Genomic DNA, 24098 nt, shown 5'->3' on the forward strand with positions numbered 1-24098 from the left:
GGCACATTCAACTGATGCTTTGCAGGTTGCGCAACAGGCTGGTCTGGGAGGATTTGCTATTGAGAAGAGGCAACAAACGACCAGTTTTAAGGGGTTTCGTAATAAGTTGCGCTGGTAGAGTTAGTATTACGATTTTTCCACGTAGGTTACTGGTTTGATTTTTAAGGAAAGGAGAATGGCGAGCTGACAAGTGAGGGGAGGGTGAAAGGCCAGCACTGAGGGCTAAAGGGCGAATGACAAGAGACGAAAGGTGAATGGCGAGCTGACAAGTGGGGATAGCGAGAGGCCAGACGAAGGGTGAGCAGTCAAAGGCAAAAGGCAAGTTTAAGGTGGGGCTAATGGAGAGAGGCCAAAGAGGAGAAGGGGCGATCAACAAAGTCGAAAGGCGAGAGATGACGACTAGGCGAAAAGCTAGGATCAAATGGCTAATGGTGAGGATGGCCAAGGGCTAAAGGCTAAAGGCGAGGGTGGGCGAGCACGGGCAAGAAAACAATGGGTTAAGCAATAAACCTTGATAAAGAGACTTCTCAAGCGAGTTCAATCAAAGGTGAGTCTGCTAATTTTGTTAATTTCAAAGAGGAGCTAGAGAGAAGTGTGTGCATGGAGAGGTAGGATAAGTAGTGCCTATCACAATAGGAGTGTCACATATGTTCTTGAGAGTTCAGTTTGAGAGGGAGACATGGGTACGATCCCCAAACAAAAGACATAGAAGCGAGCAGAGTTAGAAGGAACAACAATTGAGAGTTCAGTTTGAGAGGGAGACATGGGTACGATCCCCAAATAGAAGACATAGAAGCGATCAGAGTTAGAGGGAACAACAAAATATAACTTGGTAAGATCATATTCGACACAAACTACAAAAAGAGGATAGCAAGAACACATAATGACTATTAGTAGAAGGAATATTGAGGTACCGTAGAGAGCAGGCTATAGAATGATGCTGAGAGGGAGATAGGTTACTGCAAATGCAACATCTAAGTGGGCTCTTCATATCCGAAGAGATTGGGAGCTAGAAGAGATTTGTCAAGTTGTGGGATGATAACACTTGAGTCTAAATCCATTGACTAGGGGCAGAGGAACACCTTCCAAGGTTGATAATTGTACCACTCCTTGGGGTACAATCTCCTGCACTCTGTATGGCCCTTGCCAAGCAGGGAGCTTTTTGGTTTTTTTGGTAGCGAGCCCGGTAGGGCAGCACCAAGGATCCTTGCATGAATTTTGGCTTGTGAAGATGACGATCGTGCCATGCTTTGCGATGGAGCTTTTGTGACAGAGCTGCTTTGCTTGGAGAGCGCTAGAAGCTAACAATCTACTTTCTTCGAACATGGAGAGACAAGATAGGCAGACACCATACCCCAATCCACACGAAAACTGCCTACCCAAGGGGATCCTGAGTTGAATTTAAAGGGGGCAATGGCTTCCAAGCCGAAAGCTAGTTGAAAAGGGGTGATATAGGTCGTTTTTGAAAGAAGTGCGATATGCCCAGAGTAGCTTCGTGAATGATGCATAAGGTGTAAGAAGAAAGATGAATACCAAATGTATAAACTGAAAGGGGATTTGGAGGCCCTCTTTTGGGTCTCTTGAAGTGGTTCTTTGAAGAGGAACATTTTCTTCTGTTGTATCTTCTCCTTCTCAACATCTGCTTCTGTTGCATCTGCGAGAGAGAGAGAGAGAGAGAGAGAGAGAGAGAGAGAAATGAAATGAAATGAATTGAAATGTTATATTAACGTCTTCAAAAGGCCAGAGTGACCTATGAGACCAAACTGATACAAAAGTGGTGAGTTTGTTACAATGTCTGAAAAGTGTGAAAGTGTGAAAATAAATGCGAAAAAATAAATACAAAGTATTAGATAAACTTCTTAGGAGCATTCTGGGTGTCTGGCTAGAATGCTTCTAATCCTTTGTTGTAGTCTCCTCCGGTGAAGTGTGCTTCTGCATCTCGGTCGTGGTCGTCTCGATTTCCTAAGCTCAATCGCCCTGTCAATGAGGGTACCTTTGGTATGAATGTGGGTACTCCTTTGTGCTCGCTGCTGGCCTCTTGCTTCTCCTTCCATTCCTGCTTCTCTCGATCCGAAGAAATCTGTGATCTGCCTCTGAGGCTGTAGTGCTCTTTGTCTTCTCATTAGATTATCCATGTGCCGATGTTGTTCCAGTAGGTACAGGCCTAAGCACCTTTGATCTTGGTATTGCATGACTCTATCTAGAGGTCCAAAGCCTTCTTTAAATAGGCAATAGAAACGCCCACGTATCTCATAGTATACGGTGCAATGGCATATGTAGTGTAATTCTGTCTCCGGCTCCATTCTGCATAACTTGCAAATTCTGCTCTCAGGTGGGATTCCCCTAAATCTGCCAAATTCAATTTCCAGCTAGTGTGAGGATGTACGAATCTGACCAATAGCACATCTCAAACCATGAGACAGGTGGGTATCCATGTAGCTCGGGCGAATCACAAAACCACCTTCAGATAGCTGTAGGAAGTTTTCTTTGTAGTCGGCCATCTTCGTGCCCAATTCTTGTGTAGGGTCTACCCATGTCCTCTTAGTGTCCAACTGTATAAGATCCTGGCGGATGATTTTATTAATCTCCGTTCGTGTGATTGCCAGTGATGGAGCCTCAAGAGAGTATTGGAAGGGGGGTAATCTTTCCATACTGAACCCGTGTCTCTGAAACCACGAGGACAGTTGCGCATACCAGCATGATGTATCTCCTTTCATTGCTAACTGTCGAGAGGATTCGAGGGCCAATCTAGTATATCGGCAATTATTTGTATCCCATAAACCATGTAGAAAGGACACTGATATGGTAAGAGCTTCAATTTCTATCGGAGGGCAGCTAGTTCCGCTCGGGTAATCGCGTGTGGTACGGAGGCCTTGGCTCTAATCATTCGGGAAATCATAGATACCAAAGGTCTCTCCATTGACTTCCAATTATCCTGATCCACAGATGGTCCCCAAATCTGGACCCCATAAAGCATAGCTGAAGCCACCACAGTATCAAAGAGCCAAAGTTTTGTTCGTGGTTCCTGAACTGCACTTGTGAACACATCCTCTCTAACCCTCCCAAGGCCGCAGAGGCTCTGGACAATCTAGCATCCGCTGCTTTCTTAAGAGTAAACTTCGGTCCTGTAAATACCACACCAAGGTATGTGTATGCATCTGTGTACTCTACTGTATCCTGGCCATATGCAAATGTAGGTGCCGATCTCCTAACCCACTGCGGTGTGGTGTTAAACACCATAACTTTGGTTTTACCCAAATTTACCGACAGTCCGCTGTCCTCGGCGAATTTATGTAATGCATCTAACTGCCTCTGCATTCCATCTGGTGATTCTGTTATCAATACAATATCATCTGCATACAACAACAAAGGGATCCATGACCCTGCAAGTTGAGCACCTCTGTCGGCCTCTCTATCAATGTAATCCGATACCTCATCTATATACATACCAAATAAAGTAGGGGACAGTGGACATCCCTGCTTTACTCCAACGGTGGAATGAACAATGTCGGAATCCCCTTCTGGAGTACGTACATAACCAGTTACTGACCCGTGTGAGGCCATGATCCCCCAGATAATCTCTTTGGGGACCCCTAACTCTTGCATTCTACGCAGCAATCTGGCCCTTGGTACTGTATCAAAAGCTTTCCGAAAAAAGCAACAATACATCCTTCTCCCGCTTGCTCTTCCTTCCTCAATAATGGCTCTGAGCGTTAGAATGTGATCTAAAGTGGAATAACCCCTCCTGAATCCAGCTTGTCCTGTTGCCCTTATGCCCTCAATTCTCTGCCCATCTACTCAATTTTTGTTCCAGAATGGATGCGTACAGTCAGGTCAATGTGTGACCCACCATAATGGTACGGTAGTTCCCGGGTATCATAGGATCCCCTGACTTGAAAATAGGTACAATAGTAGATAATTTCCAAGATTCAGGTAATCCTTCACACATGACCCGATTAAACAGACGAGCAAGGACTTCTGAAAGTAGATCCCTTGCATGGATCAGATGTTCTGCTACTAAACCCTCATGATCATATGCTCTTCTTGTCTTCATCTTATCAATGGCTTTTTCCACCATTTTCGCAGTAAAGAAAGTACTAGTAGCAGGGCATGGCTCTAGCGGATCTGGTAATGGAGGCTGTCCAGATACCGTATATAATGCTGTTACATATTGACCCCAAATCTCAGGAGAAGTAATTGTCAGAGGCGATGAGTGCTCATGAAATAAACGCCAGGCCTCATGTGAGTCCTGACTCGAGAAGAGCTGATATAAATCCTTCTCCAGTTTGGCTAAAAATACCCTTTTCTTGCGATGTACTATACGCCGAAGAGCAATCCGAGACTGCTTATACTTGATGATCCCAAGTGTAAGCTCTTTCTGGACCTGGGTTCTCGTCTCTCTGCATTCCTCGTCGTACCAACTGTTTTGAGGCATGTTCCCAGATCCTCTTTTGATCAGGCTGAGTATGTGGGTATGCCTCTTGTGCTGCTCCATGTAGTATCTCTGTTAGCTGAGAAGTAATCTCCTCTACAATATATACTGGCTCAGCTGCCCACATCCTATTATAGATCTGTTTCACATAGACTGAATCAGTCTCTGGCGGGAAAGTATATCTTGTGTGTGTCTTCTTCCTTTGTACTTGAGAGGCATTGTATTGGAAGGAGATTGATAGGGTCAAGAGAGCATGATCCACTGCAATCCCAACCGGTCTGGGTCCCACCTTAAAGTCCTCGATACTAGAAATAAAGCTTGGTGAAGTCGTGACATAATCCACTATACTGGCCCCATGCCTGTGCGGGAAGCATGTGAATCCCCCAGATAAAGGGAAATTCTCTAGACCATTAAGTATGGCCAAACCATGTGTAGTTGCCATCTCCATGAGATGTCTCCCATATTCAGTGTGTTCTTTATCCTGTGAGTTTCTAGTAAGCCCCTCCTGTGATAAATCCACTTCTCTGAGCATTTCCTCAGAAGTATCATAGAATACTGCTTGAGAGTTGGCCGTTCTTGCATTAAAGTCTCCTAAGAGAACGATGTCTCCATCTCTAGAGAACTCTCATATGTCATTATTCAATATGGAGAAAGGGGACTGTCCTTTAGGTGAGGAGTAGACTGATGTACTCGGAGAGAAGTAGCATATAGCGATATATAGAAATCTACCTGTCTCGGCTCTCATTCTCACCCACATATACCTTGCTTGTTCATCTTTCCTTATAATCTGTAGTAGTGGTCTCAGCTCGTCTTTAAATAAGACTGCTACTCCTCCTGAACCCCGGCTACCTCGTAGAGATCTCTTGTCTAGTCGACCAGTTGTTTCCCATAAATACCCCTTCACATGTGGCATAAGCTGTCCCGGTATCTGGTGTGTCTCTGAGTAGAAAACTATGTCTCTGTCCCTAAAGCTGTCTTCAAAGGCACCTACATCTAACCTATATGATCCATTACAATTCCACGCCGCTATCCGGAGCATAGCCCCATAGCTCTCGCACCGTCATGATGAGCGCTTTTCCAGAACCACTACTTTATAAAAGGCAATTTTCCCCTTTTCTCTTGCTGCCCTGATCTCTGGCATCAACTCTTGCATGTGTGCCACTTGTGCCAATGTAAGGTCATCTCCCAGGAAAATACCGGTTTTCTTAAGAGTTGGCCTCTTCTTTAGAAATTCTTTCCTTATTTCTATATTCGGGAAGCGGAGAATAAGTGCCCTATCCTTTACGTTTCCCTTCTTGTCGATTCCTTTCTTGCCCACTCTCCATGCACTTGTGTGAGTAGGCTCTGTGATGCCCATGCGTTGTAGCAATTCCCTCACTTCTTCATCTACATTCTCTTTGTCTTTGACTCCTGTGACCCGCACATGCAGAGCCCGATTCTTCCTTTTCTGCTCTTCCTCAATTGTCATATTAATAAAGGTGGAGGTAGGTGTGGTCTCAGGCATCTGGGCCTTCCCTTTCTTCTTATCCTCAATCCATTTCTCTACTTCATCAACCTTTTCTTGTGTCTTAACAAGACGTTCCGCCCATGAAGATGCCGTTTTCGATTTCTGTTCCTCTCCTTCCCGTAGAGCTTTCATCTGATCCTCCATGTTCTCGAGCTCCTTCAGCACCGAAGGTTGGTCGTCTCCCTTCTCCTTAGTTGCGGATTTGCAAGCCGCAAGTTCTCCTTTTAGCTCCTCGATTATTGCATCTTTTTCCCCATGTGCTTTTCCATATTTGTTTTCCATGCTTCAAAACTTGCTACTACCTCATCGAGTTTCTTTTGCATAACGCATTCTGTTACATTTACTTCCGCCTTGATTAGGTTTCGTAATTCCATTTTCACGATCTGAAATTCCTCATTCTGTATCCCCCGGATCTCTCTCCTTAGTTCTCTCATCATGTCTCCATACATGGAGTTCCTATAGCTCTCAGCATTTGCGTGCATTTCCTTCCTGATGTCATCCCTCATATAGTTTAGTTCTGATTTGAGCATCACCTGGACCTTCTCCATCAGTAGCTCATCATGTATCCTGGAGGTTTTCCCGACTCGTAAGGATCCTGATGATAGTACAGTATCTCTGTTTCTCCGTTTGAAAGTAGCCATCATTTTTTTGGGGGTGGTGTAGCTATCTACACCCAGGCCTTCTCCTTTGGTAGGCGGATCCATGGAACCCGAGCCACAAATGTGGGGTAGGGTACTAGGGTACTAGGGTGAGGGACTGAGAGTAAGGCAAACTTAAAAGTTTATTTTAAAAGCTTAAAAACCTTTAAACTTTAAAAGTTTATTTCAAAGCTTAAAGGCCTTTAAACTTTAAGGCTTAAAATCTCTTTTAACTTAAAATTTCCTTAAGGCTTAAAATGAAATAGAGTAGGAGATATTGACTTCCTACGCGTAGAACAACTGAGCGTGCGTAGGTCTGCCGGACGTGCTACGCGTAGAACGGAGAGAGAGAGAGAGAGAGAGAGAGAGAGAGAGAGAGAGAGAGAGAGAGAGAGAGAGAGAGAGAGAGAAATGAAATGAAATGATATATTAACGTCTTCAAAAGGCCAAAATGACCTATGAGACCATGAGATGCAAAGTGGTGAATCTAATACAATGTCTGAAATTCAAGTATACAAAGTACTGAAAGTACAAAAAATGATTCTAATACAATGTCTGAAATTCAAGTACAAAAAGTACTGAAAGTACAAAAAATGAAAACTGAAAATGAAGTGTGAAATGTAAAATGTGTAATGTGAAAATGTAGAATAGGCCCTCAATGACAATCTGGGTGTCGTGCTAGAATGTCTTTGATCCTCTGTTGGAGTCTCCGTCGATCGAGTGTGCTCCTTTGTCTCGGTCGTGGTCGTCTCGATCTCCCGAGCTCAGTCGCCCCCTCAATGACGGTGCCTCTGGTATGAATGCGGGTACAACCCTATGTTGGTGGTTGGTCTCTTGGCTCCCTCGATCCAAAGAAGTCTGTGATCTGTCTCTGCGACTGTCGTACTCCATGTCTCCCCAACAGACTATCTCTATGTCGGTGTAGCTCAAGTAGATATAAGCCAAGGCATCTCTGGTCCTGATACCTCATGACTCTATCTAGGGGTCCAAAACCCTCCCTGAATAAGCAATGGAAGCGCCCTCGTATCTCATAATACACAATGCAGTGGCATATGTAGTGTAGCTCTGTCTCTGGTTCTCTACCGCATAGTTGACATATCCTAGACTCCGGTGGTATCCCTCTAAATCTACCCGTCTTAATCTCCAGTTGGTGTGAGGATGTGCGAATCTGACCAATAGCACATTGCAGACCATGAGATAAATGAGTGTCCATGTAGCTCGGACGAGTCACAAACCCATCTCCCGAAAGTTGGGAGGAGGTGCTCTTTGTAGAAAGCCATCTTCGTGCCCAACTCCTACATCGGCTCTACCCATGTCCTCCTGGTGTCCAACTGTATAAGATCTTGACGAATGAGTCTAGTGATCTTCGTCTGTGTGACTGGCAGGGAGGGTGCATCCAGGGAATATTGAAAGGGAGGCAATCTATCCATGTTGAGACCATGCCTCTGAAACCACGAGGTCATCTGCGCATACCAACATGATGCATCTCCCTGCATCGCTAACTGTCTAGAGGACTCAAGATCCAATCTAGTATATCTGCCTCTATGTGTATCCCATAGACTGTGCATAAAGGACATTGATTTGGTAAGAGCCTCAATCTCTATAGGAGGGGAGGCTACCTCCGCTCGAATAATTGCATGTGGTACGGAGGCCTTGGCTCTAATCATCCGGGATATCATAAATACCAAGGGTCTCTCCATGTTCCTCCAACTGTCATGATTCACAGATGGTCCCCACACTTGGACCCCATAAAGCATAGCTGAAGCAACCAAAGTATCAAAGAGCCATAACTTTGTTCGTGGTTCTTGAAACTGAACCTGCGAACACATCCTCTCTAGCCCTCCCAATGCCGCATAGGCTCTTGACAGCCTAGTCTCTGCTGCTCTCCTCAGAGTAAACCTCGGTCCCATGAATACCACCCCCAGATATGTATATTCATCTGTGTACTCCACAGTGTCCCGACCATATACGAGTGTAGGTGCCAATCTCTTGACCCACTGTGGTGTGGTGTTAAACACCATAACCTTGGTTTTACCAAGGTTCACAGACAGTTCACTATCCTCTGCAAAGTTGTGCAAACATCCAAATGTCTCTGCATGCCCTCTGACGACTTTGATATCAACACAATATCATCAGCATATAATAATAAAGGGATCCATGTCCCTGCTAGCTGAGCGCCTCTGTCACCCTCTCTGTCAATGTAGTCCGAGACCTCATCTACATACATACCAAAAAGTGTAGGGGACAAAGGACACCCCTGTTTCACTCCAATAGTGGAATGAACAATGTCAGAAATCCCCTCAAGAGTGCGTACCTGGCCAGTCACTGAGCCGTATAAAGCCATGATCCCCCATATGATCTCTGTGGGTACTCCCAACTTCAGTAGCCTATGCATCAATCTGGCTCTCGGCACTGTGTCAAATGCTTTGCAGAAGTCCACAAAGCAGCAATACATCCGTCTCCCATGTGCCCGACCCTCCTCAATAATGGCTCTGAGTGTAAGAATATGGTCCAAAGTGGAGAAAACCCTCCTGAATCCAGCCTGTCCTGCTGCTCGTATGCCCTCATTTTCTGCCCATTTACTCAGTTGCTATTCAAGAATGGATGCATACAACCGTGCCAATGTGTGCCCTATCATAATTGTACGGTAGTTCCCTGGCACTGTGGGGTCCCCTGCCTTGAAGAGAGGTACAATAGTAGATAATCTCCAGGACTCGGGTAGTCCCTCACACATGACACGGTTAAATAACCGCGCAAGAACCTCTGACAGTAAATCTCTAGCATGTATCAAGTGCTCTGCCACCAACCCATCATGATCATATGCTCTCCTAGTCCTCATCCTGTCAATGGCGTTCTTCACCATCTCAGTGGTAAAGAAGGTACTAGTGGCTGGACATGACTCTAGAGGGTTTGGTAATGGTGGTTGCCCAGGTACTGTATATAATGATGCTGCATACTGACCCCAAGTCTCGGGAGAGGTAATCACTGGAGGAGGAGAGTGCTCATGGAAGAGACGCCAAGCCTCACCTGAATCTAGACTCAAGAAGAGCTGATACAAATCACGTTCCATCTGGGCTAAAAAGGCCTGCTTCTTCCGTCGCACTAAACACCGAAGGGCAATCTGAGACTGTCTATATGTAATGACTCCAAGTATAAGCTCGCTCTGAATCTGAACTCTCACCTCTCTGCACTCCTCATCATACCAACTATTTTGAGGCATGTTCCCAGAACGTCTTCTCTGATCTGGTTGAGTGTGTGGGTATGCCTCTGCTGCTGCCCCATGCAAGATCTCCGTCAATAAAGTGGTGATCTCCTCCACTGTATATACAGGCTCGGCTGCCCACATCCGTCTGTAAATCTCTTCCACATAAACTGAATCCGTCTCTGGTGTAAAAGTATACCGTGTGTGTGCAATCCTCCGTGGTGTCTGAGAGACACTATACTGGAAAGAGACTGAAAAAGTCAGGAGAGCATGGTTCACTGCTACTCCAACAGGCCTAGGGCCCACATTGAAATCTTGAATATTAGAGATGAAGCTCGGTGAAGTCATGACATAGTCCACTGTACTTGCCCCATGTCTGTGTGGAAAGCATGTTAATCCCCCAGACGAAGGAAAAATCTCTAGACCATTAAGTATGGCCAGACCATGCGTAGTCGTCATCTCCATGAGATATCTCCCATACTCTGTGTGCTCTCTATCCTGTGAGTGTCTGTCAAGCCCCATCTCCGATATATCCATCTCTCTAAGCATCTCCTCCGAGGTATCATAAAATACCATTTGGGAGTTGGCCGTCCTGGCATTAAAGTCTCCCAAGAGAATGATATCTCCATCTCTGTCATCATCAAGTATAGAGAAAGGGGATTGCCCTCTAGGTGAGGTATAGACCGATGTGCTAGGGGGAAAGTAACATATAGCAATGTATAAGAATCTGCCTGTCTCAGCTCTCAGTCTCACCCACATGTATCTCGCCTGGTCATCTCTCCGGACAATCTGTAATAGCAGCTGCAACTCCTCCCTGAATAAGACTGCTACCCCTCCTGAACTTCGACTCCCATGTTGGGATCTAGCGTCTGGCCGACAAGCTGTCTCCCATAAATAACCAGTCACACTTAGCATCAACTGTCCAGATTTTTGATGTGTCTCTGAGTAAAAGACAATGTCTCTATCTCTGAAGCTATCCTCAAAGGCACCCACATCCAGCCTATATGATCCATTACAATTCCATGCCGCCATCCGGAGTGTGGTCCCATATGTCTCGCACCGTCATGCTGTGCGTTTTTCCAAAACCACTACTTTCCCTCCTCTATAAAAGGCAATTTTTCCCGTCTCCCTTGCTGCATTGATCTTTGGCATCAACTCTTGCATATGTGCTATTTGTGCTAAAGTAAGGTCATCCCTCATAAATGTTCCAGTTTTCTTAAGTGCTGGTCTCTTCTTCAAGAATTCCTTCCTCGTTTCCAAAGTCGGGAAACACAAAAAATAAGTGCTTTCTCTTTGACGTTTCCCTTCTCATCAACTCCCTTCTTTCCTACTCTCCAAGCACCTGTGTGCATAGGTTCCGGGGTGTCCATGCGCTGCAAGAGTTCCTTCACTTCGTCTTCTACATTTTTGGTGTCTTTGATACCAGTAATGGAGGGCTCTAGTCCTCCTCTTCTGTTCCTCCTCAATGGTCATATTGATGATGGTAGAAGTCTTCAAAAGGCCAAAGTGACCTATGAGACCAGAAAGTTACAATGTGGTGGATCTGATACAAAGTCAGAGTAACAAGATGACAAAATGACAGAATGACAAAATAAAATACTATGGAATCCTAAACTGCTAGGTTGTGAATTAAGCAGCTAAGCAGCTAGCTGGGATAGCTAGATCACAAGAGATCCAGCATCGGTCGCTGGCGGATCTCATCAATCTCCTCCATGGTAAGTAGTCTGACCGGGCGTCGTGCATGTCGAGCCATGTAGCAGGGCTACAGTGTCACTTCACAGGACAGGCAGACAGTTGGACAGTTAGTACAGTTGGTCTAGGCTGTTTCACACTGGACGGACCCTCTGGGCTGGGAGTGACACGTGGCAGTGGCAGGGTACCGACGGTGGTCTAGTGGACATCGTGGCCAGGTCACCACATGGCTGACATTTATGAGCCGTTGGTGGCCCTTTATGGTGGTACATATGAGTAGTAGCGGTTGGTCATCGGGATTATCATCTTCACCTCTGGTCCAGCGACGGAGTGGTCTAGAGTGAGTCTTTACACAGAGCACTTCTTCACCATCCTTGCACATCTGAGCCTCGACACCCCCATTGTACCTGTGAGTCCTGGGCTGGAGCTGAGTGTGCTACCACGCCAGGGTCTATATCAGTCGTTGAGGTAGTCGAGTCATATGTTCTGGTCTGCTGTTGTGTCTTTGTGCGCTCTGTTGATGTCTATGGTTTCCTTTTCTGTTCAGTCTGTTTGAGTGAGATTGTCACGCACATAGCACTGAGGAACACCCACTGTAGAGAGCACGACACATTATCCGCGCTACAGGTGCTCTCATTTTGGCGATCACGGTGGGACCTCAACTGAAATCTCACTCTGTGAGGTGCAAATCTTGAAGCTAGTTAGGTTTATCTAGCTTCGCCTACCTTTCCTAGCTTCACCGACCTGCCTTGCATTGTTCTCCTATCGCCTAGTCCAACTGGTCTAGTCCCCTCTCGCCTGGTCCAACTGGTCTAGTCCTCTCTCGCCCTGGTCCAACCTGTCCTCGACCCTGGTCTAGTCCTCCTCGTCCCTGGTCCAGCCTGGTCTAGTCACTTGCCTGGTCTAGTAGAGTCTAGACCAGTCTTCAGCCAGCCAGTGCAAGGTTGTCTTAGCCGAAGGTTGGTTGGATTGGTGGTCACTGCATGACACATACAAGGTGGTCAGTCGAGCATCAAAGCGCACTACTGAGCCCTCTGAAGCACTACAACAGAAGACGACCTTTGGTACCTAGTAGAAGTCCATCAACCTCATCACCTATCCCTCCACATACATCACCCATTCCTTCATCCGCTTCCACATCTTCCAGATCACCTTCTCCAGTAAAGCCCTCTCCTGTTCTGCTACAGGCTATTGTGCTACAGGCTCAGCAAGGGGCCATGGAGCCGTTGGCTAGCGTTTTGGCTAAGGTAAACATCAAGTTCCCTACATTCAAAGGACTCTCTTCAGAAGATGCTGACGACCATGCAAGGAGATTTGTATCTCTCTGTAGGGGTCGTGGTCTTAACAGGGAAGATGCCTACTTGGTACTCTTTCCATCCACCTTGGATGTCTTAGCAGACAAGTGGTACAGCCAGTTTGCAGAAAACCATTTTGCAACCTGGGCAGTCTTAAGGCAACAATTCTGTGCAGCTTTTAGGCCCGGTGACTACCAGGAGAAGGTGTTGGATGAGTTAGCCAACATGGTGCTCCATCCACAGAGGAGACTTTTGCAGAACTTATGACGAAAACCAAGTCTCTGGTTGCCAAGCTTCCCCAGCAACCAGGTGAATTTATGGTTAAGAAGTGGGTAGAGAAGGCGAGCTAGAAGAGCTCAAGTGAAAAAACAGGTCTATGCTTGCAGTTGTAGATGAACCTTTCCACACTTTTTGCAACAACAGAAGACGACCTTTGGTACCGAGTAGAAGTCCATCAACCTCATCACCTATCCCTCCACATACATCACCCATTCCTTCATCCGCTTCCACATCTTCCAGATCACCTTCTCCAGTAAAGCCCTCTCCTATTCTGCTACAGGCTACTGTGCTACAGGCTCAGCAAGGGGCCATGGAGCCGTTGGCTAGCGTTTTGGCTAAGGTAAACATCAAGTTCCCTACATTCAAAGGACTCTCTTCAGAAGATGCTGACGACCATGCAAGGAGATTTGTATCTCTCTGTTGGGGTCCTGTTGTTCTTCTGGTATCTTGATCTTCTGGAGATCGGAAACTGCTTCCAAGAAAGCTTCATCAATATCGGAGAGCAAAGATTTGGATTCTTTCATGGCACTAGGGGATTGCTTGTTAACAGTTGCAATGCAAGCACGGTATTCACTGGTGTGAGAATGTGCGGGGGAGTTTAACTTGATGGAATGCTAAGACCGAGAGCGGCTCTCTGGGCCCGGGTGAGGACGCCCGATGGCTCCTCTGCCAACTGCGGCGGCTTATTTTGAGGGGTAACCACGTGGGTAGAAGGGGGCGGCTGAGAAACAGTGCTAACTGTTATCAAATTGAGCTTGGGAAAGGCAAACTCATTCTGGCTTTGACTTGGGTTTGAAGCCGTGGATGCACGAATTTTATGGCAATCCTTACTGTAGTGATCCTTCGTTTCGGGGCAATGACGGTAGGGAGGGGACCCTTCTGGCACGGGGCATTTGCTTTGGTAATGCCCATATTCCCCGCATCTGTAGCACAAAATGGGCCGATTCAAAGGACGAGTCGAAGTGCGAGGTGGTCCTTGCTCCTAGTGCATTGAGTTGAAAATAGAAGTGGGAAGAAATCTCCTCGACAGAAGTTCACCCAACATCAAAAATCAGCCCCATTGGTGTCTGCTTCTCCCAGAAGAAAGCTCCCTTCACAGAGCTCGTCCTGCCTGATGAATTCCATTCTCTTTATAGTTGTCCTGCTCATGGTGGCTGCGCTTTGTAGCATCTCCTCTTTCAACAAGGGGACCATGGATTTCATCTACTGCCCTAGCCCCCCTCGCCCTACCCACCCCCTTCACCCTCGCCCCTACCCTCCCCCTCCCCCCCCCCTCGCCCCTACCCCTCCCCACTCTCACCCCTACCCACCCCTTCACCCTCGCCCCTACCCCCTCTCTTACCCTCGCCCCTACCCACCCCCTTCACCCTCGCCCCTACCCCTCCCCACTCTCGCCCCTACCCACCCCCTCCTTCACCCTCGCCCCTACCCACCCCCTTCACCCCCTCGCCCCTACCCACCCCCTCTCTTACCCTCGCCCCTACCCACCCCCTTCACCCTCGCCCCTACCCTCCCCCTTCCCCCCTCGCCCCTACCCTCACCCTCCCTCGCCCCTACCCACCCCTCAAACACACTCGCCCCTACCGAGGCCCCCCCCTCGCCCCTATCCACCCCCTCCCTTCCACTCGCCCCTAACCAGCCCCCTATCTATGCTTCCCCACCCCTCTCAGCCTCAGCATGTTTCCCCCCCCCCCCCCACTCCGCATCATAGCTGACTCTCAACTTTCACTTGGTTGCCATCCTGGAGCAAGTTTTTCCTCACCCCAAAAAACTTCACCCCACCCTACATGATAAGATTGCTCGATGGTTGCCATCCTGTTGCTGTGAAGGCCTTTCTGTTCTGCTATCATGATGGAGCTTAACCCTATAGCTTAACCCTATTTGCGGTGTTACTCGGGCTTATGGTCATCCCACCTTTCGAGAAGAGTGTTGTTGCAAAAAGTGTGGCAAGGTTCATCTACAACTGCAAGCATAGACCAGTTTTTTCAGTATTCCTCTCACCGGGACAATCTCACTCAAACAGACTGAACAGAAAAGGAAACCATAGACATCAACAGAGCGCACAAAGACACAATAGCAGACCAGAACATATGACTCGACTACCTCAACGACTGATATAGACCCTGCCGTGGCAGCACACTCAGCTCCAGCCCAGGACTCACAGGTACAATGGGGGTGTCGAGGCTCAGATGTGCAGGGATGGTGAAGACGTGCTCTGTGTAAAGACTCACTCTAGACCACTCCGTCGCTGGACCAGAGGTGAAGATGATAATCCCGATGACCAACCGCTACTACTCATATGTACCACCATAAAGGGCCACCAACGGCTCATAAATGTCAGCCATGTGGTGACCTGGCCACGATGTCCACTAGACCACCGTCGGTACCCTACCATTGCCACATGTCACTCCCAGCCCAGAGGGTCCGTCCAGTGTGAAACAGCCTAGACCAACTGTACTAACTGTCCAACTGTCTGCCTGTCCTGCGAAGTGACACTGTAGCCCTGCTACAGGTTGCCCGCCACAAGACCGCTAGAAGAGCTCAAGTGTCAGCAAGAGACTAAGGCTACGGTTTGGTGTAGCTCATGCCGCTCTCCAGGACACCCTCCACAGGAATGCCCCCTTCGGGTTTACTGCCACTTCTATGAAAAATCTGGACATGAGGATAAGGATTGTTACTACCTCAAGGGATTGCGACAAATACAGCAAAGTCTTGGTCCTTCTCTTCAGCAAGGGCCAGCACCTGCGTCCAACATGGTTTCTACCTGTGGCCATCCACACCATATGCCACCTTTGCTGATAGCCCCTCCTATGCAAGGTATGCAGAGTACTTTTCCCTCTCAGAGCTTTTATAATACCCATGCTCCCTCATCTCCTCAAAGCTTCTATGCCTCCACCTCCAACTCAATGCACCAGGAGCAAGGACCACCTCGCACTTCGACTCGTCCTTTGAATCGGCCCATTTTGTGCTACAGATGCGGGGAATATGGACATTACCAAAGCAAATGCCCCCTGCCAGAAGGGTCCCAGGGTCCCCTCCCTGCTGTCATTGCCCCGAAACGAAGGATCACTACAGTAAGGATTGCCATAAAATTCGTGCATCCACGGCTTCAAACCCAAGTCAAAGCCAGAATGAGTTTTCCTTTCCCAAGCTCAATTTGATAGCAGTTAGCACTGTTTCTCAGCCGCCCCCTTCTACCCACGTGGTTACCCCTCAAAATAAGCCGCCGCAGTTGGCAGAGGTCCTCAGTGCTATGTGCGTGACAATCTCACTCAAACAGACTGAACAAAAAAGGAAACCATAGACATCAACAGAGCTCACAAAGACACAATAGCAGACCAGAACATATGACTCGACTACCTCAACGACTGATACAGACCCTGGCGTGGCAGCACACTCAGCTCCAACCCAGGATTCACAGGTACAATGGGGGTGTCGAGGCTCATATGTGCAAGGATGGTGAAGACGTGCTCTGTGTAAAGACTCACTCTAGACCACTCCGTCGCTCGACCAGAGGTGAAGATGATAATCCCGATGACCAACCGCTACTACTCATATGTACCACCATAAAGGGCCACCAACGGCTCATAAATGTCAGCCATGTGGTGACCTGGCCACGATGTCCACTAGACCACCGTCGGTACCCTGCCATTGCCACTGCCACGTGTCACTCCCAGCCCAGAGGGTCCGTCCAGTGTGAAACAGCCTAGACCAACTGTACTAACTGTCCAACTGTCTGCCTATCCTGTGAAGTGACACTGTAGCCCTGCTATACAGGTTTCCCGCCACAAGACCGCTCACCGTCCCGGTGAGAGGAATACTGAAAAAACTGGTCTATGCTTGCAGTTGTAGATGAACCTTGCCACACTTTTTGCAACAACACTCTTTTCGAAAGGTGGGATGACATTTGTCTGCTAAGCCATCCAAGGTGGATGGAAAAAGTACCAAGTAGGCATCTTCCCTGTTAAGACCACAACCCCTACAGAGAGATACAAATCTCCTTGCATGGTCGTCAGCATCTTCTGAAGAGAGTCCTTTGAATGTAGGGAACTTGATGTTTACCTTAGCCAAAACGCTAGCCAACGGCTCCATGGCCCCTTGCTTGGAGCCCCCTTGTTGAGCCTGTAGCACAGTAGCCTGTGGCGGGCTACAGTGTCACTTCACAGGACAGGCAGACAGTTGGACAGTTAGTACAGTTGGTCTAGGCTGTTTCACATTGGACGGACCCTCTGGGCTGGGAGTGACACGTGGCAGTGGTAGGGTACCGACGGTGGTCTAGTGGACATCGTGGCCAGGTCACCACATGGCTGACATTTATGAGCCGTTGGTGGCCCTTTATGGTGGTACATATGAGTAGTAGCGGTTGGTCATCGGGATTATCATCTTCACCTCTGGTCCAGCGACGGAGTGGTCTAGAGTGAGTCTTTACACAGACGTCTTCACCATCCCTGCACATCTGAGCCTCGACACCCCCATTGTACCTGTGAGTCCTGGGCTGGAGCTGAGTGTGCTGCCACGCCAGGGTCTATATCAGTCGTTGAGGTAGTCGAGTCATATGTTCTGGTCTGCTATTGTGTCTTTGTGTGCTCTGTTGATGTCTATGGTTTCCTTTTCTGTTCAGTCTGTTTGAGTGAGATTGTCACGCACATAGCACTGAGGACCACCCACTGTAGAGAGCACGACACATTATCCGCGCTACCAGCCAAAGTGATTCAAATCCTCTGATGCAGCCACCTTGGACTTGCTGGACAATCTAGACCAGCTAGACGAGACTAGAGTCCACTCGACTAGACCACGCCAATTGGACAAGGACGAGAGTAGACTAGACCAAGTCGGACAAAGGCCAAAGTGGAGACGACCAGGCTAGACCATGGCAAGAGACTAGACCAGCTAGACCACCAACTAGACAAGGGTGAATACCAGCTAGACCAAGCTGGACGAAGGCGAAGGTGGACTAGACCAAGCTAGTCCAAACCAGTCTAGACGAGCATACTAGGCTAAGCTAGAGACTAAACCAGCTAGCCCATCAACCATGTATGCTCAGCGAAGTGAGACTTTAGTAACTTTCGTCGCCTGTGGCCTACTAGATAAGGCATTTGACTTCTAATCAAGGGATTGTGGATTCAGTTCTTTCCAGGCGTTCAAACATGACAACACCTGTAGAAGGAAATCTATGTCATTCTCTCCACCGTAAAGAGCATATATACAACCATAAAGAGCAGCCAAGGGCTAACACAAATATTTCTGATGGTCCAGCTACTCAAAATTGTACTCCTGTCTCGGAAGTTGTGGTGGCGGTGAACTGGCCACAGTGTCCTCTAGTCCACCACTCATGTGTTTGCCACGTGTCACAGGTTGCTCCAACATTTGGAACACGAGCGGAGAGTGGTCCAAGATAACATGTTGGCTTTCCACAGTCATAGCCAAAGCCTCTGGTAAGAAACCATCCGCATAGATAAAATACCATCCTATCCAATCGACTCCATGTAACATACATCCTATCCAATCGACTCCAATGTAGTGGAATATTGGGCCGATTGGAATGTTCAACCTTGGTCATTAGGATGTAACCAAGACCATAGCTCTTGCTCAAGCACAAAGCATTGCAAGGTTAACCACACCCTACACTCAATTGTGTCTATCAATGTCACAATCAAGTGACGTGGCCCTAGTTGAAGATCTACCAACTTACCAATCCTGGCCGAGGGGCCTAAAACCTTCAATTGAAGACTAAGGGGTTAGGATTAAAAATCCTAACTCTACCAGCTTGCAGATCTTGGCCGAGGGGCCTCAATCCTAGAAGAATAAAGGAATAGACATTAAGACTTGGGCAAAACATGGTGACATAGTATCTACCCCAATTTCAGGGAAAAGTGTTTATGTGCAGAACTATATGAACACCCGTAATTCGCGGAACTGAAGGCCAGGGCTAGCTTTTGGATTCGAGTGCTTTCAATGTGTTTGCTTTTCTTCTGTGATGCTTTTGAGGGCCAAGGGCCTTTAAAGATGTAAACCAAGGTGTCTCTCTGGTATTCCATTGTGCAGGAAGCAAATGAACAACCCGCAATTGTAACCTGCTAAAGCAATCTTAAGAAATATTGAAAGGGGCGTTGGGGTTTGGGGCCAGTGCACTTTGGGAGTGGAACTCTGCCACTCCGTGTTTCACGTGGTCTCTCTCTCTCTCTCTCTTCTGTGCGGTTGATTTGAAGTACTAAAAGTCTGCTCTAGTTTGTTCTTTCAGTTGGCACATGGTGCCCTCCCCTTATAGTGTTATCAAAGCTTCATGCGTCTACTTTCCTAAAAGCAAACTGGTCCCTCCAGGAACAGATAGAGCAAGATGGCTCTTTTGGATTCTACAGAGTACTTGGAGTTCCTCTTCGATGAACTCCACGACATACTCTCAAGACATCCTCAGCAGAACCTCCTGATTCTTCAAATTTTTCAGCAGTTTTTAAACTACATGTTTGTCAGATTGTCTTTTGGAAAGTATCTACCTTGTTGTCTGAGTCCATTTGTGGACGAGTGTGAGTGAGACTTTGGAATATTGCATAGAGGTAACCCTTGCATAGAGATCACATTTCTCACTTTTCCGCTACAAAAAGATATAACCTTTTCCGAAAATACCATTGAGCTTTATTGTCTTGTCACTCATCCCCCCTGCATAGGGGAGTACAAAACGTTACATGCTGCAAGAATGAACTTAATTGACAAGCGGTGTCCCAAGGATTCTAAGGCGGGGAGCATGACATTATTTACCCTGGGTTTTATGTGGTTGATTGTGGTATCAATATGGTTTACCCAGACTTTTTCCTCAAGCACTCAAAAGGTGTCTTTAATCAGTACAGTAAGGTAATGTTTAGTAGGGCCTTCTCTTCCACACTATCTTTGTTAGGATCATTTGTTTCTTTGTGCTCTTCTTCTTATTAGACTGTGTTGCTTCGTCTACAGGGCTATTGGTTTGTGAAAAGAGCTGTTGGCACTAAGGCATGTTTGCTTGGACAAGCTGTAACTTGTAGATATATGCGACAAGACAACTTTTTGGAGGTCAAATTTCTTCTTGCTACATTCTAATTCAAATGAGGACATAAAAATGCATAGAAAAGCTGTAGCATTGAATCTGACAAGGTTTGATCTAGTTTTGAACTCTCACATGAAAGTTTGCTTATATTAAATGAGGGATTCTGAAAAAGTGTTTGGGCAATTCTTTGTTAGAGGAAAAGTTTGGACGTCTTGAGCCGGGGTAATTCAAAGAGGGCTCGGCCGCCAGGGTGGCAATCCTCACGTCGATAAATCCATCTTCTATTCTAGGTTGGAGTCTAGGTAACCCAGTTTCAATAGAGGTGCTGGTAGAGACCTCCATCCCTTTCTGGAGTCAATACAAAGTCCTCACTCGGGGTTTTTCTCGAAATCGTGTCACTTGTGCCTTTGTGGATTGTCCCTCAAGTTTCTGGTTCAGTTGGCTAACTTGTTTCAGTGAAGGATCTTCAGACGTCGGTGGCTCCAAATCAAGTTTGATGGTCCCGTTTAAGGCCGTCGGATACAGGTGATAGGGGTAGGGGGAGGTGGAGGGGCTAGACCCAAGAGTTGGAAGGGGATTAGGTGTGAGCATAACTAGGTGGCGGAGAAATTGGGGGCCAGAAATCATCAAGGTGGGAAGTACACCACAGCAGGCTTAGGTTGCAGCACAAATCTGTAAGAAACAAAAGAGAATTGATACAGGTGAAGACGTAGAGTTCAGAGGTATTTGAGGAATCAGAAATGGTGGGGAAAAACAGATTAAGTTTCAGAAACTATGCATCTGTGACCTGAGTGTCAAAAATAAGCTTTCTGCACATTGTATACATAGGAAAGTTTCTTCTTACTGCTGCTCTTCTATGTGAAAGCAACAAGTGTAAACAAAGAGCAGCCAGCTTAATAAGTTTTAGTGATTTAAAGCCTTTGTCAATATTGTTTCAAGACTACATTGAAGAACCGGTTCATACAATAAAGAATCACCAGTAATTTGTGGCAGATAGTTGTGTAGGACTCTTTCTGTAAATCATTGTAAAATCTGACACAGTTTGTTTTGCCAAGTTTCTAGATTGATGTGGACATCGGATCATCATCTGTGGCGAGAAGTATCATAAATCTTGTCCTCAAGCATGTAACAAGCCTTGTAGTTGACATGGCTATCCTTCTTGAGGTAAACTCGTCTTTTGTCTCCGTAAGGAAGCTATCACTATGCTCAAGCATTCTTGTGGGCATATTACAATGACTTGCACACTGTTAACCGTAATTGAGCTCTTTTTCTTTTTCTCCAAAGCCGGTGATTGTTGTCAACCGATGTTTTTGGCCAGGGAAGGGAGGAGGCTGAACTTCCAGAATATCTTTTAGGCACGACTCGAATTATGCAGATCAGGCTGGAATCTGCATCGTTATACCAATAAGCTTCTTTGCTATATGTATCAGCCAAAATCTCAACATAGTTCTTCTATACACATTGTAAATTCCAAGTGCCCTGGCTTTAAAGATTCCACAAACCACCCTTCATACATCCCAAATGATTCTTTTGTTAATCTGCAACTGAGTATCCCCACAGAATCTTCGACATTTTTTTATGATCAATGTATACAAGGCGATACATAAAAGGGTGGGGAGGGGGGGGGGGGGGGGGGGGGGGGGGGGGGGGGGGGGGGGAAATTTGAAAGAATAATCTCATCTCACCCCTATCCCCCCCAAAAACTGAGAGTTTCTTTAAGTACTACTTTATGGTTGGTGTTTGAATTTCCATAGCAAACCTGAGAAAAGAAAGGTACATGAGATTGCAGTTTTTGAGAAAGCATCTCAAGCGTATCTACCAAATGTGCTTGATAGTGATCAGCAGGACTAGATGATGAGATGCAGTGAATCAAGTCTCGGGCATGATACTCCAAGGGGTGGCGCCCCTTGGAGTATCTCTTTGCTTATACTCAACACGCCACCCCTTGGAGTATCTCTTTGCTTATACTCAACAAGCGTGCCGGGTGCAAGAACAAGAGCTTCACCTAGACGGGAGTTATCTGTAAGCTATTGCTGATGTATACAACTAAGACCATGGCTTGATATTACAGACCTTGGTGAAAAATCAACCTGCTGATTTTTTCAAATCATTCTAGTAGATTGAGAAATTAGGATGGGTTGTGCGTCTCAATTAGGGATGTGCAAATCACACTTTTTTATGGATGAGATGTCTGGTAAATGGGGAGGCCTTCTCCAAGATAGGAAGTGATTGGAGAATATGTAGGGAAAGGATGTGGGGTCACCTTGTATTGGGGCTATTGTTCATTGTTGGGTCTGTTCATCATTTGATCTTTTGTACTCTTGTACGTGGTCTACTATGTCTGCCATGGTAAATTTCAATTTTCTAACGTTTGAAACATTTGGAGTTTGAATGACATTTCAAACCCGACCATAACTCCATTCAAAAGGAGGAGTTCCCTTTTGCAACGGTTGTTGACTCATGATTCATCATGATGTTGATTATTGTAATTCATGAAGGTGCTTGTAAATGCTTTATTTCATCGATGAATTCTTTTTAAGTGCTAGAAAATTAGGGTCACATTTGTTTTAGTACAAAGGTCAGAATCAAATTCATTCCATACTTCCGAACTTGTTTATGGCTATGCTGATGTCTTTTGAGTGATGCTTCTTGCACGTTGCACAGAGACGCTCTCACTACATAAGCAGCATGCATGGTCACTAACCATATTCAAAGACTATTTGAGCTAATGAAACATGTGGCAAAGGACATGACTGTAGTGGGAGTTTCGATACCTTATCTGGGAAGAGCACTAGCTCTTGGCCGTGGGCCAATTGACAAGCGGTAGAGAAAGAGAAGAGGAAATTGCAAGCTGATACCTATGGTTGCAACCCACCAACCCCGATACGTAACACAAGATGAGGAAGATGGAGGAGAATACCATGATGACTTCACTATTCGAACCCCATTGAGGATACAGCATATGATTCTAAACGGCTTCAAAGTGAATTTGGGCGAGAGATAGGAATCAACAAAGAACGCTTAACAAAAAAGGTGAACACAAAACACCAAGATTAACAAGGAGTTGAAAAATCATGAAGAGGTGTGATTTACATGCCAACTTCAGGGATCAAACAAATGAGAGATCTAGAAGTGGAGAAGCAAGGATTTTAAGTAACTGGAGCAGGAGCAGGAGGCTCAAATCGGAGGAGACGCACCCGAGAAGATGTCTATTTCAGAGAAGAATTATTGCAAGAAACCTACAAAGGTCAAGGATGGATAAACAGGTGCAAAAACGATGAGTCATCCCATGAAGACTTGCATAGGCTGTTGCAACATAGCATCAATCTCCTCCATGGTGAAAAGCCAGGGAGGTCTCACCCGGTCTCAAGTGATGATACCCTATATCCTCATGTGTACATGCCACCTATGAATAGGTCCGAGGGCTTAGGCATCTCGAATGACCAAGCTAGACTGCTCGACCAAGCAATATACCCTGTCCAGGGGGTATATTGTATTGCCGCTCAACACCATCTTGAGTGGTGTTGTTGAAGAAATCCCTAAGCTCTCTGGGCTGGTGCTTTGTGTGTCCACTTTCTGATCCTCAATAATGTCTCAAACTAGCGTATCTCTAGAAGAAAGAGTTCCAAGCATCTCTGGTCCGTGTAGCCGTGCCCCCAACCCTCAATTGTGTAGAGGAGGAGGACACTCTGGTTTTAAATTTTAAAGAGAGATTCAATGACAGCAGAGGAAAGATGCCCTTTTTCGGAGAAGAGGAGAGAGACCCGCTAAGCAAATGCCTCTCCACATGCTTAATGGGGAGCAACTGAATGATGTTGATATAGCAGCCATGCTGTAAATGCTTGAATACATGGCCAAGAAAAGACCATTTGTGGTTCTCAAGTCAATGCAACAGCGTGTGACCAACATGGATCTGGAAATCACCTTGCCTTAACTGTGGAACTTTAAAGGTTTTTTGGGAGAAGATGACCATGCATGGTGATTATGTCAAATGGATGAAAATTCAAGCTTGTTTCTTGGAAAGAGTTGAAGAAG

The 24098-nt window shown here is 46.5% G+C and overlaps 1 protein-coding gene across 1 annotated transcript in view; it reads left to right on the forward strand.

Annotated features, from left to right (window-relative positions):
• LOC147431335 (protein ENHANCED DISEASE RESISTANCE 2-like) overlaps positions 1–21671 on the forward strand; it is a 202459-nt gene extending 180788 nt beyond the window's left edge. Inside the window, exons 21-23 of the mRNA XM_086493659.1 lie at positions 19994–20089; positions 21126–21227; positions 21382–21671. Of these exons, the coding sequence (XP_086349785.1) occupies positions 19994–20089; positions 21126–21227; positions 21382–21471 (288 nt within the window). The 3' untranslated portion in view covers positions 21472–21671. The remainder of the gene's footprint in view (positions 1–19993; positions 20090–21125; positions 21228–21381) is intronic.
• The last annotated feature ends 2427 nt before the right edge of the window (positions 21672–24098 follow it).

The sequence above is a fragment of the Adiantum capillus-veneris genome, chromosome 21, assembly GCF_014529385.1.
Source record: "Adiantum capillus-veneris isolate H3 chromosome 21, ASM1452938v2, whole genome shotgun sequence".
Taxonomy (NCBI): Eukaryota; Viridiplantae; Streptophyta; class Polypodiopsida; order Polypodiales; family Pteridaceae; genus Adiantum; species Adiantum capillus-veneris.